This window comes from Balaenoptera acutorostrata, chromosome 3, assembly GCF_949987535.1.
Source record: "Balaenoptera acutorostrata chromosome 3, mBalAcu1.1, whole genome shotgun sequence".
Classification (NCBI taxonomy): Eukaryota; Metazoa; Chordata; class Mammalia; order Artiodactyla; family Balaenopteridae; genus Balaenoptera; species Balaenoptera acutorostrata.
In genome coordinates this window covers 758,068-770,673 of record NC_080066.1, presented here as the reverse complement: position 1 = coordinate 770,673, position 12,606 = coordinate 758,068, and the positions used below count along the sequence as shown (strand labels likewise).

The 12,606-nt window shown below is 38.0% G+C and overlaps 2 protein-coding genes across 6 annotated transcripts in view; both read left to right on the top strand.

The window, feature by feature from the left end:
• The window catches only part of MPP7 (MAGUK p55 scaffold protein 7), a 217,015-nt gene extending 208,146 nt beyond the window's left edge, over positions 1 to 8,869 (top strand). For all 3 annotated transcript variants that reach the window (XM_028168064.2, XM_057544611.1, XM_007188420.2), the window contains 4 exons: positions 2,127 to 2,220; positions 3,205 to 3,313; positions 4,392 to 4,535; positions 6,041 to 8,869. In XM_028168064.2, the coding sequence (XP_028023865.1) occupies positions 2,127 to 2,220; positions 3,205 to 3,313; positions 4,392 to 4,535; positions 6,041 to 6,220 (527 nt within the window). In that variant the 3' untranslated portion in view covers positions 6,221 to 8,869. The remainder of the gene's footprint in view (positions 1 to 2,126; positions 2,221 to 3,204; positions 3,314 to 4,391; positions 4,536 to 6,040) is intronic.
• Positions 8,870 to 8,941: 72 nt separating this feature from the next.
• Positions 8,942 to 12,606, top strand: part of ODAD2 (outer dynein arm docking complex subunit 2) — a 243,746-nt gene continuing 240,081 nt past the window's right edge. For all 3 annotated transcript variants that reach the window (XM_057544609.1, XM_057544607.1, XM_057544606.1), the window contains exons 1-2: positions 8,942 to 9,207; positions 9,451 to 9,567. The gene's annotated coding sequence lies outside the window, so the exon portion shown is untranslated. The remainder of the gene's footprint in view (positions 9,208 to 9,450; positions 9,568 to 12,606) is intronic.

The window sequence follows — 12,606 nt, the reverse complement described above, 5'->3', positions numbered from 1 at the left end:
GAGCTCGTTTAGGCGGCGCTCTGAATCCCTCTCTTCACGCACCCTGAAACAATGGCCTCTTGCCTCTTCGGCAGGTCTAGACCTTTTCCCGGACTCCCTCCCGGCTAGCTGTGGTGCGCTAACCCCTTCAGGCTGTGCTCATGCCGCCAACCCCAGTCCTCTCCCTGCGATCCGACCGAAGCCCGAGCCTCAGCTCCCAGCCCCGCCCGCCCCGGCGGGGGAGCAGACAAGCCTCTCGGGCTGGTGAGTGCTGGTTGGCACCAGTCCTCTGTGCGGGAATCTCTCCTCTTTGCCCTCCGCACCCCTGTGGCTGCGCTCTCCTCCGTGGCTGCGAAGCTTCCCCCTCCGCCACCCGCAGTCTCCGCCCGCGAAGGGGCTTCCTAGCGTGTGGACACCTTTCCTCCTTCACGGCTCCCTCCCACTGGCGCAGGTCCCGTCCCTATTCTTTTGTCTCTGTTTTTCCTTTTTCCTTTTGCCCTACCCAAGGACGTGGGGAGTTTCTTGCCTTTCGGGAAGTCTGAGGTCTTCTGCCAGTGTTCAGTGGGTGTTCTGTAGGAGTAGTTCCACATGTAGATGTATTTCTAATGTATCTGTGGGGAGGAAGTTGATCTCCACATCTTACTCTTCCGCCATCTTGACGCTCCTCCTTTTCTCAGTTCTTTTCTGTTGAATAATAGAACACTGCATCCCGGATATTACGAACGCAACGTTCTATTGACCCCAGGTCCTGTTATAATATTCTGGAGAACGGTGATGTTTTATTTTAGCAAGTAACCGACTAGTTTATGTTTAGACTGTAAGTTTTACCTCATTTTCTGCAAGTTATGGTTTAAATCTCACTTCAGTTCTCTAAACTGTTGCTGTGTTGGTTTGGGTCTGCCCCGTCATGTGTAGTTCAGGGATTAGTTTGCAACTTGTGTGCAGAGTGCAGATCTCAGCTCCGTTCTCTAAACCTTCTCTCCATTGGTTTGGGTGTGTTCTGTACTTCCACTACTCACGGATTAGGCTGAGACTTGTGTATGCTAATCTTAATTCGCTTCTTAAAACTTTGCTATGCTGGTTTGTGTCTGGGCTGCATGTGTACACCTTAGGGGTTATTCTTAGGCTAGTGTTTGTTTGTGCACAGTATTAGAGTATTTCCTTCTCCAGCTCTCTCCCTTCCTGGATTCCTTGCACACTCTTCAGTTCACAGGGGCGTTTTTTTTCCTGGTCCTTTTCACCAGAAAGTCAGGGCTTCTCTCGGAATTTAGACACACATTCCTCCATGCTGCTCTGCGAATGAGCCCACCCCTAGGGCAAAGCTAAAAGGAAATAAAAGTTAAACCCTTCCCCAGGGCGGTTGACTCTCTTCCACAGTCTACCTGCTTTTTTTATTTTCAAAGTGCTCAAAACAAAAATAGATGTTTTGGGTCCAGAGGTTTTAGTTGTAATCAGCAGGAAGGATGGACTGTAGTCAGTTTTTCACATGCCATATCAGTGCTGCAGTTTCTGAGGGTTTTGTTTTTAAAGTTAACACTGTATTTTCTGCTCCATTATAATTCAGTAGCAAATAATTAGGCAAAATTGCTGAAAGTTTAGAAGTTCACTTGTATTTCAAGAAGATGTTTATGATTTTGCAAAGGAGGAATGAATAGCACATAGAAGTCTTTGACTTTGATTGGGAAAACAAAGCATTGATGGCATACACCATGTGCCCTGTGCAGAAAATAGTAAAATAATTTTAGAGTTTACCTTTCAACCTAGTGGGCAGTAGACTTGCTTACAATGAATAACGAATCAATAAATGATGATAATAAGCATATTATTTGCAAAAGAAAGGAGTTTTTCCTCAAGGGTTGAAATACCATTTTTGTTTAATTAACATATTAAAGCCCCTTCAGAATAATTAATAGCATAAACATAATGCAATTTAATTTTGAATCCATCTTCAAATCAATATAACTTTAATATCAGTGGAAAAACTGAATTAATGGGATTCCTATGTTTTATTAGCTAATTTGCTTTTTAAGTTTTAAAATCTTGTTTAAGAAAAGTCCTTTAATCAAATATAAGATCATTTCTTTTTTAGTATTTTCCTTAGGGTGGCTGATGCAGACTTTTCTGAACTCTTTTTAATTAAATCACAGACACCACCAGACCAAGAAGAAGCCAGGAGAGTGATGGTGTTGAATATGTCTTCATTTCCAAGCATTTGTTTGAGACCGATGTACAAAATAACAAGTATGTGGACTTCTTTTAGAACCTTTGTGGAACTATTGTTTTTAAACATGTGCCCATATGTCTAGTTGTAGACAACTGAGGGCTCCCTTCCATTTGAAATGAATTTTCATTTTTATAATAATATTTGAAACTGATAAAAAGATAATTCAGTTCGTGGTTATTACCCATCTTTGCCTGTAATTTTTTAATAACCTAGAGCTGTTGTGTATCTGGTAAATTGAATGTGTCGGGATTATTTTGCTAGTGTATTATTGTGAGATCGTCCTACCCCAGTAATTGAATCTTAACGTAGAATTTAGATAGAACTTTATTTTAGTAACTAATAACTGTGTAATAGATCCCTAGTTCCAGTCTTTTCCATGTGCCTCCCTCTCTCTCACTGGCTCTTCAAAAAACCAAAATAATGTTAATCATCTTGCTTGTACCATATCCTCTAGCAAGCGCTAGGTCTCCTAGCCCCCGGTTTTCCGTTTGCTGAAGCATGGATATTTTAGGGTATCAGGGAGCAATGTGTGTTCTAATGCGGGATTGTGGGATTTTATTGAGACATCGAAATGCTTTTTTCGTCTTGGCACGTTCTCAGCTGTCCTGCTCGCATTAGCCACCGGCCGGTCCTCCTCGAGTTCTAAAGCTGAGCTTGGTTGTTCTTTCGTGTGCAGTGAAATTTCAGTAGTTTTTATTGTTTGGCTTATTCACTGTTTTATTGCATTGCATTAGTTCTGAAAAAGAGGTGATGGAAAACATTAGAGTCCTGCTGGACTAAAGTACTTTTTTTCTGCTTAAGTGTAATACAAGCAAGTGTTACTGATTTGAAAAAATAAAATAGAAGATTTTTTAAAATTGACATTCTGGAGTACTTGGACCTAGTTATTTTATTAAAAACAGTTTAAAAAATTACATGTTCAGCAAAAACATCTTTTATATATGAATTATGTCTGCCATATATATGTATATATAATTCACAAATGATTCTGATTTCTACAGGTTTATTGAATATGGTGAATATAAAAACAACTATTACGGCACAAGTATAGACTCAGTTCGGTCTGTCCTAGCTAAAAACAAAGTTTGTTTGTTGGACGTTCAGCCTCATGTAAGTGAACAGTGACCTATTCAACACCCTTCTAGCCCGTGTAATCTACCACATTTGAGCATTTCAGTGTGGGGTAAATCTGAAATCTACTCACTTTTGGCATATAGGTGGCTTTCCTAAGGTGACAAAAGCATTTAAATGTAAGTTGAGAAGTTTCTGCTGAAAAAAAGCCCATGTTGTTATTAGGAAACAGGGGTCAGGGAAGCCTCGACATTTGTGTTTGTAACTCTTATTTAGATTCAGTGTTTGCCAAGTATAATGTCTCTTAGATATTTCTTCTATGTATCTTGTATTTAAAAATATGTTGCATTATATGTATAATGTATTTCATGTATGCATTGTTATAAGTGTTCATAATTTTTGACAATGGGCATTTTGGTTCTCAGTCCTCTTTCATTGGTTCTGTAAATATCCTAGAAGTGTAAACTGCCCGGCAAGAGCCGCGGGCATCTCCCAGGAACTGTACCAGGTACAAGTCGCCAGGTGGAGCTCGCCTGGAACCCTGGGAGCTCATGTCACGTGGACTGAGTGCCAGTGGGTGAAGCAGTTCGCTTCCCTGTCTCACCACAGACCCCCAGCAGAGACACAGCTCACAGCATTCTCCTCGTTACCCAGGGGCACTGCTGACGAGCTTCGTGAAAAGCGGGGGGCTTGCCCTTTGTAGGGGACTCTGAAGGGCAGAATGGAAGAGGAGGGAGACCTCAGCCTGAGATCAGGAAGAGGCTTAAACAGGACGGTTGGAAGACTTTTCGTGTAAAGAAAGTTAACTCATAGCATCTTTTGGGTATTAGATCTAAAAACTCGTTTTCTGGTATTTTTAGCTGCTTCTCTTCAATATTCATTATGGCATATTTCAAAGCATTTTTAAAGACAAGTTACATTCTCCATCTTTTTAGAGGTGTCTATTACATTTAATCATCAACAACTGATTGAATAACAATATATTGAAAGACCTGCTACCCTTAATTAGGAAATAATTTTAAGGAATTTTCTCCTTAGAAAGAAAATTCAGTTTTGTTATAAAACTGACTCATGACATTATGAAGAAATGTAAGAAAACTTATTTTCTTCGTTGCAGACAGTGAAGCACTTAAGGACACTAGAATTTAAGCCCTATGTGATATTTATAAAGCCTCCATCAATAGAGCGTTTGAGGGAGACAAGAAAAAATGCAAAGATTATTTCAAGCAGAGATGACCAAGGTGCTGCAAAGCCCTTTACGGTGAGTGTAAGGATGCTTTACTGAAAATACACAAGCAGGACTTAAAATCCTGTGTGCCGTAGTGACTGCATTAGGGAGACTGCAGTAGAAGGTGGGATCCAAACACCCATGCGAGACAGAGCTGTGTTTGGGTGCACGCATTTAGTGATTGCACTGTGAATGATCTTCATGTTACACTGACTCAAAACTATTTTGTATGCTATTATGTATACTTATAAAATTTTTGAAGGCACATGTAAAAAGTTAGACCACTGAGTTTTCAACTAGCCTTATTTTTAAAAGGAAAACTACCAAAGTCAGTTACTATTACTCATTAATAGTCTAGATGAAAATTTAATAATTTGCCTTGTCTGTTTGTATCAACATCATATTTAGCATAGTGAAAGAAAAAGCATCATTTTGGGTGTAGGACAAGTAGACTTGTATTATTCAATCTGTATTTGTATTTCCTTTGACTGTTATTAGAAATGGCAGCTGTGGTTTGTTAATGACTAGAATGACTCTGGCAGGGCCTTTCATTGTTTTTTGTTTTTAACCTTAAGATGATGTATTCTACTTTAGGATCAAAATTAAAAGCAGAGGAATTTAATGGCAGAAGGTTTTTTCCCCTCCCTCTCTTAATTAACTCATCTTTAACTTTAGGCAGTATTAATTCATAAACTATTAATTGTGAGTACCAAATACAGGTAATGTTTTTGATTCCCAGTATTTTAAAAATATCTTTTTTCTAAAGTACTGACAATACACAACCATACTGAACAGGTGCTGTTATATGAGGTTAATTACTCAGGGCTCTGGATTAACACTAAAATTAAAATTTCTGTTGTTGTGAAAATCTTCTATGACATTGAAATGTAGACTCTGAAATGACTCCAGGATGTCACAGTATAAAGAGTTATTGTACTGTTTATTATAGTATTGTACTATGTGAAGATTTCTCAATGAAGATAATAAATGATAGTGTAAGATTTAACTCACATTTATGTATATAGTCTTGTTTTATAATCAACTAAAATTCTTACTGGTTTCAAGAATGTGAGTATGAAGGGCCCCTGGCCCACTTCCCACTTTTACTGAGACGTAGAAGGACACGATATAAGTGTCCTTTCATAAATGTATCCAACTCAGAAAAAGTAGTTTGTTATACATTCCTTGCTATGAATAAATGTGAACAAGGCAGGCAAAGCCTCAGGGTAAACAATTCTACTTTAATACTGAAATATCCTTGTAATGATAAGCGAGTGACTAATTATCCTGAAATTTAGGTAAGGCAGGAGTTTTGACCCTTGTCAGGGCAGTTTAGTTACAAGCAAATAGCGAGAGAGGGTATTAGAAATTATGGCTTTTGAAGAATTTATAGTTAAAGAGGACAGTTTTCTTTCGTGGCTGAGGTGAAATAGTGAACACAGAACAACATTAGATAAACCAGTTGTGCAATATTTGCAATGACGTGACGTGATAAAATTGCCTAGTTAACCAATTTTTTAAAATACTTCTTTTTGTAGGAAGAAGACTTTCAAGAAATGATTAAATCTGCCCAGATAATGGAAAGTCAATATGGTCATCTTTTTGACAAAACTATAGTAAATGATGATCTCACCATGGCATTCAATGAGCTAAAAACAACTTTTGACAAATTGGAGACAGATACCCACTGGGTTCCAGTGAGCTGGTTGCATTCATAACTAAGGGAAAGTTCCGTAATTATCTTTTCTGTAGAGTGCGTGATTAAATCAGTTACCATTTTGGTGGTAGGGTTTTTTAATCTATATCACTGTTAAGATGTGCAATCTTGGTTAAAATTGAATGTTGGTTTTGTTTGTATCTTTTTACAGCCTTATTTCAAGCACAGTGTTTGAGTTTAAGGTCCACAATCAAAATCTGCCCAGTACCGTATTCTGAGCAAAGCTTTCAGCCTTCTGGTTGTCTTGACTGTGTAGCTCAGTCTCCAAAATGGGGTTGAACTTTTTAGAGAGACATAGCTGGAGAATGTACACGGGAGTTCAGTGCTTCAGCTGGTCTCCGACGTCGTCACTGCCTTGGAGTTTGCATGTCAGCAGCTGAATACATTCAGTTCGCAGTCTTCAGGACCGCGAACTGGGCTGGCAGTTAGGCCGAGTCCTCTTACTATCATAGAGGCACCTGGGCTGGCAGTAAGGCCGAGTCCTCTTACTATTCTGGAAGTGCAACCTTTTTCTTACGTAGACACAATATATTCACAGTTACAGTTTGAGAAGGCCTTATGAGTGCATGTATCAGTGACTCAACAAATGTTTAATAAGGGAAGATGGGCTTTTAAAAATTATTATGTATGAAACTAAAAACCTTTCTTTATGGCTTAAGAATGGCGATATCCTGGGGCAAGTAAGATTACAAAGGACATTTTTACTTGTAAATCCTCATACAGCATTTCTGGACTCACCAGAAATTCTGGAGCTAGTTATCTGGCTTTGGATTTTCCCAATAAATTATAAGAATGATTCCTATTCTAAAAGTAGGTTTTACATGCTACTGATACAGTTAAAGAAAATGTGATCATTTTTCAAATGTGTGCAATTGATCACAATATATTTAAATTGCACTATAAGATATATTTTAGAAGACTTTTCATGTAATGTTAACTTATTTCTTTGTCATCAAAATATTTCTTAACACTGGCCAGATACCATCCTAATCTTGCCATTTTTAAAGAAGTTTAAGAAAGACTCTTTTGTTGTAAATATTTAGATGGGATCTCTCATTTTTCTTTGATGCTACTCATCTTCAGTGAGTAAATTATATAGCTCAAAATACCAGAAATGTCCATGGTTGTATAAGAGAACATGTTCTCCCATTCTTGCATGCCATAAGACCCTGTCAGTCAGAAATCATTGCATCTGTGACTTTCAAACAGAAAAAACAATATTTTTTGTTGATTTGTAAAGAGAGTTTAGATGTCCTGTTTAAAGAAAAATAGTGTAGTGAAATTTTATATATTTATGAAATATTTGAAAGACATATTTTTTTAATTATCAAATGAGGCTATTCATAAAATAAATGGTATGTAAAGACATCATAATTTAAGATAGTAGTTTTATAGGTCAGGGTCAACATTCCATGTAAATATTTGACCTTTATTCATATGCAGATCCACAAGTGTGTTCTGTGTGCACATTTGATAGCATGACTCACTGAGTTTCCTTTGGACGTGTCAAATTTCATACCTTGATACACACTCACAGCTAAATAGTTAGATAACCAGACATTGTTACTTGACAGCATAATCCAAACAGCAAGTTCTAAGTTAATTAACTAAATAGCAAGCAATTTAGTTTAAAAAGGGGTTGGTGGGTTGCCAGATCTAATACTGAAGCCATACTTTATAGTTGTGTGGCTGGTCTAAGAAAGTACAAATCTTCCTTAGGTGGTTTGGGTAGAATATTCTCTTTGAACATTGACTGAAATTTCTGAAAAATCAGGACTTCCTAGGAAATGAATTATAATTTAGGCAGTCCAAATTCTTTGTTCAGAAATAGTACATGGTTTGTTTTTGGTTTTGTTTTTTTTTTCATTTACAGACAATTGCCTCAATTCTTTCCTGCGAAGGTAGAGATGGTGTAACGTGGTAGAAACAGAGTCCTTTTTGGTGGTGGTGGTGGAGGTGTTATAGAAATATAATTGTCCAGCCTTTCTCCCTTTTTACACGAGAGCTGGGCAGTATTTTTTAAAATAATGAAAAGAGGCACTTCAGCAATTTGAAAAATCTTTTATCGGGTAATATACATACGTGGTCTTGCAAGTGACGTTTACATGGCCACCTTGATGCTTAGAAAAGAGATTCGGTTAAAATTTAATGCAGCAGGGCCAACTCCATGGCCTTTGATTAATGTTGCAAAGGGCCCTTGATTCTGTACTTTATGCATCCTCAGCTCCCTGTCTAGCAAGGACAGACTAGTTCTTTAGACTTGCTTCTGAGACAGTGTCAGCCGCTATTTGAGAGAACAGGAATATTGGTTTTTTTAAGTCCATGTATTTAAAATCCAAGATCAAGAAGATAATTCTATATTCCCATCATTAACATACTGGAATCTTTTTTTTTTTTTTTTTTACCATTATTTTACTTACCAGTATAGACATTATCGATATCTTTAAGGCTGACCTTCCTGGTATTGTGTAATGATTGAATGTATCTAAATTGTAATAATTTAAAATTGACAAACGTGTAAAACGAAATTATGTTGTTAAAAGTTTCCTGAAGATATAGATTTTTATTATTTATTTTCTTTTTGACTAGTAAGAGTTTATAAATAAAAGTAATGGAAAACCTTTGAGCTTAATAAAGTATCTTCAAATTATATGTGTACTGTCTTGAAGATGGCTCTTGCACTTGGTATCTACTTCACTGTTTCCAAGGGTGGAAAAAATTGTTTTTTTAATGACACCAAGTGATATATTTGAACTGGCTCTGTCTAAAATTAAATTTCATATTTGTTTCAAACATTAATCGGTTTCATCCAGGTTGTTGGAGAGGTGGACTTCACTAGCCTCGCTCTTACCCACACGGTCCAGCCATTTAAAGCTGTGGAGCAAAGAATGGGATGGTTGGTCCCAGCCCGTCCATGATGGGGACACCCCGCCCCGCCTCTTTCCATCAGGCATCGAGCATCACTCACATCCTCTGCCCCTGTTCCAGGTAGGGAAAGTAGACTTTTCCAGCTCTGCATGTGAGGACAAACTGCCACCTGCTTATACAGACAGGCTAAGTGGCACTGGCCTTGCTAAGCAGCTGAACAAGTTAGCCCAGCTCTGCTTCCACTGAGAGGCTGTAGGATGTAGCAGTTAGGGGTGGGGGATCTGGAGCTGGATTGTTGAGTTCAGATTCTGCCTATTACGAGTTTTATAACCTCATTTAATCTCACTGTCGTTTTCTCACCAGAAAATAATGGAGATAATAAGAGTGCTTACCTCATGGGATTGTTGTGGACATGAAATGAAAGAATCGATCCGTGTAATGTGCTTGGAACAAAGCCTGGGCTAGAGGTGCTCCCTGATGGTAAGCTCGCTTCACAACGCTCACTCTCACATCACACAGTTTAAAAGTAGCTGCATAAATATTCTTAATTACTCCACACAAACAGTTCTCCTATTAGTAAATTTACAGGAAGCTTCCTAAATAATTTCTGTGACCAGCTTTATTGTTTTATAAAAATACCATTACTTCCAAATGATACATCCAGAATTCACTGGGTGATTCTCAACAGGAAAGCAAACCAACTTCTGTTTGCAACCACTAGTATGGAATATAACTGATACCAGCTGAAAGAAATGCCCCTTGATCGTATCCCAGCCCTTCTTCTGCTGCCGCACTTCCTTTCCAAATGCGTGCTCACTTACGCTTCGGCTTCTGCGGGGCAGGGAATGTTTTTACTTTTGTAACAGCTGTCTTGTTCACATACACCTATGTGGGCCTACTCACCGTCAGACCAAACTGTCCTTATTAACATCAGACATCTGTATGATTTGTCTACGATTTCATTTAATCCTTACCGCTGCCTTGTATGGGAGTGGTAGCTTCACATTTTACGGTTGAGAAAACCAAGGTGCTGGCTTCCATACCTGGCCCAAGGTAACAGGTGACGAGTAAGGAATCGGGTCTTGAACAGTGGTCAGGCTTCCTCCAGTTCCACACTGTTTCACTGCATTGTGCTTCCTGGTGGTGCTAGAACTTGAGCCAGTTCTGGAAACAGGTGAGATTTGGTCATTAGGGGAGTGATTGTTCATCCTTTTGATGCACAGCAGTTTACAAAGAGTTTTCTCAGAACATTGTTGCTTTAGTCAGATATAACTTGATTTATCTATGCCTGTATAGTGGGCTGATCTTCAAACAGTGGCTATTATCAAAAACATACAAAAAACTTAGCATAATATGCAATATTTCTGTTTGTTTGAGTACCAGTCCTTAGTGATGAATCATGATTGGTCTAATCAATCATGACAATCCCCTCTTCACAAGGATGGATCTGAGTTGGTCATGCCACCCAATTAGAGGTAATGTCTGTTGTAGGAGCTGTGAGTAAGAGTTGTTTCCCTGATGTAAACAACTGCATGAGGTGAAAACCTTTTATGCTCCTGCCCCCATGCTTCCTGTTTGAGATGCTTCAGTTATGTTGAGGTGCTTGCAAAGATGACAGCCATAACCCTAACCCTAAACCAATGGATGACTAAGGCCAATCTATAGATGAATGAGTAGAAAAAGGAAAAGATCCTAAATCCATAACATCAGTAAGCTGCTGAAAAAAATCCTGGGACCTCCTTCCTCTAATTACTGAAAAAACAATGTTCTTTTACGCTCTGTTGGTGAGAATGTAAATTGGGGCAGCCGCTATGGAAAACAGTATGGCAGTTCCTCAAAAAACTAAAAATAGAACTACCATATGACCCAGCAATTCCACTTCTGTGTACATATCTGAAGAAAATGAAATCACTATTTTGAAAAGAGATCTGCACTCCCACATTCCACGTTCATTGCAACATTATTCACAACAGCTGAGACAAGGAAACAGCAAGTGTCCCTCAACAGATGAATGAAGAATGGGGGGATGCGCACACACACACACACAAAGATTATTCAACAGTTAAAAATAAGGAAATTCTGCCTTTTGTGACAACATGGATGTATCTTGAGGGCATTATTCTAACTAAAATAAGTCAGAGAAAGACAAATAACTATATGTTATCACTTATATATGGCATCTACAAAAGCTGAACTCAGAAATAGAAAATAGAATGGTAGTTACCAGGGGTTGGAGGGAAAAGGGGGAGGTTGGTCAAAAGGTACAAGCTTCCAGTTATGAGATGAATAAGTTCTGAGGATGTGATGTACAGCATGGTGACTTTAGTTAACAACACTGTGTAACATGCTTGAAAGTAGCTAAAAGAGTTATCAACAGACACACACACACACAAGGTAATTATGTGAGGTGATGGAAGTGTTAAATAACCTTACTGTGGTAATCATTTCATCACATATGCATGCATCAAATCATCACACTGTACACCTTAAACTTACACAATGTTAATTATATCAATAAAACTGAAAAAGATGTTCTATGAAAAAGTGTTAATATAAAAGCTGTTGTTTACTTGCTGCTGGAAGCATTCCTAATGGAAAGCAGTATCCATGACAACCTAGGCCACTCCCAGTATCTACGTTCACTTTCCAAAGGTGTCACGTGCCCTGCAATGATGCACTGAGCTTTAAAACATTCTGGAACTTGTAGCGAAAACTAAAGCAAGAGATCCCATTTAAATTTTATTTTTCTTGGGTTCCACGTTTTTTTCCTCCACAATATGGATAAAATTTAAGTTTGGGGAAAGTTGTTCATATGTTTTTGGGTTTCCAAATTTATCATGGTTGTGAGTCTACCATTTTGGACAAAGTAATACCTCTTTAACTGTTTAATCTGACCTGGGCATTAGTAATACCTAAAGGCTCCATTCATTGGGCCCCTGCTCTGTGTCTGGCACTCTGCTAGTTAGTAGTAGGTGGGCTGTTTGTGATCACTGGCTCCAGTTAAACGGAGAAAAGACCTAAAGAGCAATATGTTTAAATAACAATGGCTACAAAATGTAATTATTGTACATGTCAATGAAGAGCTATATAGCATAAAGTAATAACTTAGGGAAATACATTGCTCTTAGGAATCTAGAAGATACCAAAACAACTGAGGATGAAAGAAAGAAGAAAGAAATATAAACATGCTTAAATATTAGTTAAATTTTTAAAAAGTATTTGAAGGCAATCATCTGTGGAATTGAAAGTAGATACAAAGAGGAATCAGAAAGAGACTCCATTAAATGAGATGACAGAAACAAGGCCGAATGAGTCTCTTATTACAGATTTAAATGCTTTGAACTCATGTATTGAGACCATTTTTCAACTACATCAAAAATGGACATCAACCATATTCTTCAAGAAGAGAAAGATTTAAAGTAAGAGGATTGACAAAAATAAGCCAGGCAGATGTAAACAAAAAGAAAGCAAAAAAATAAGAAAGTAAGAAAACAGAAGGCACAATTATAATATCAAAAT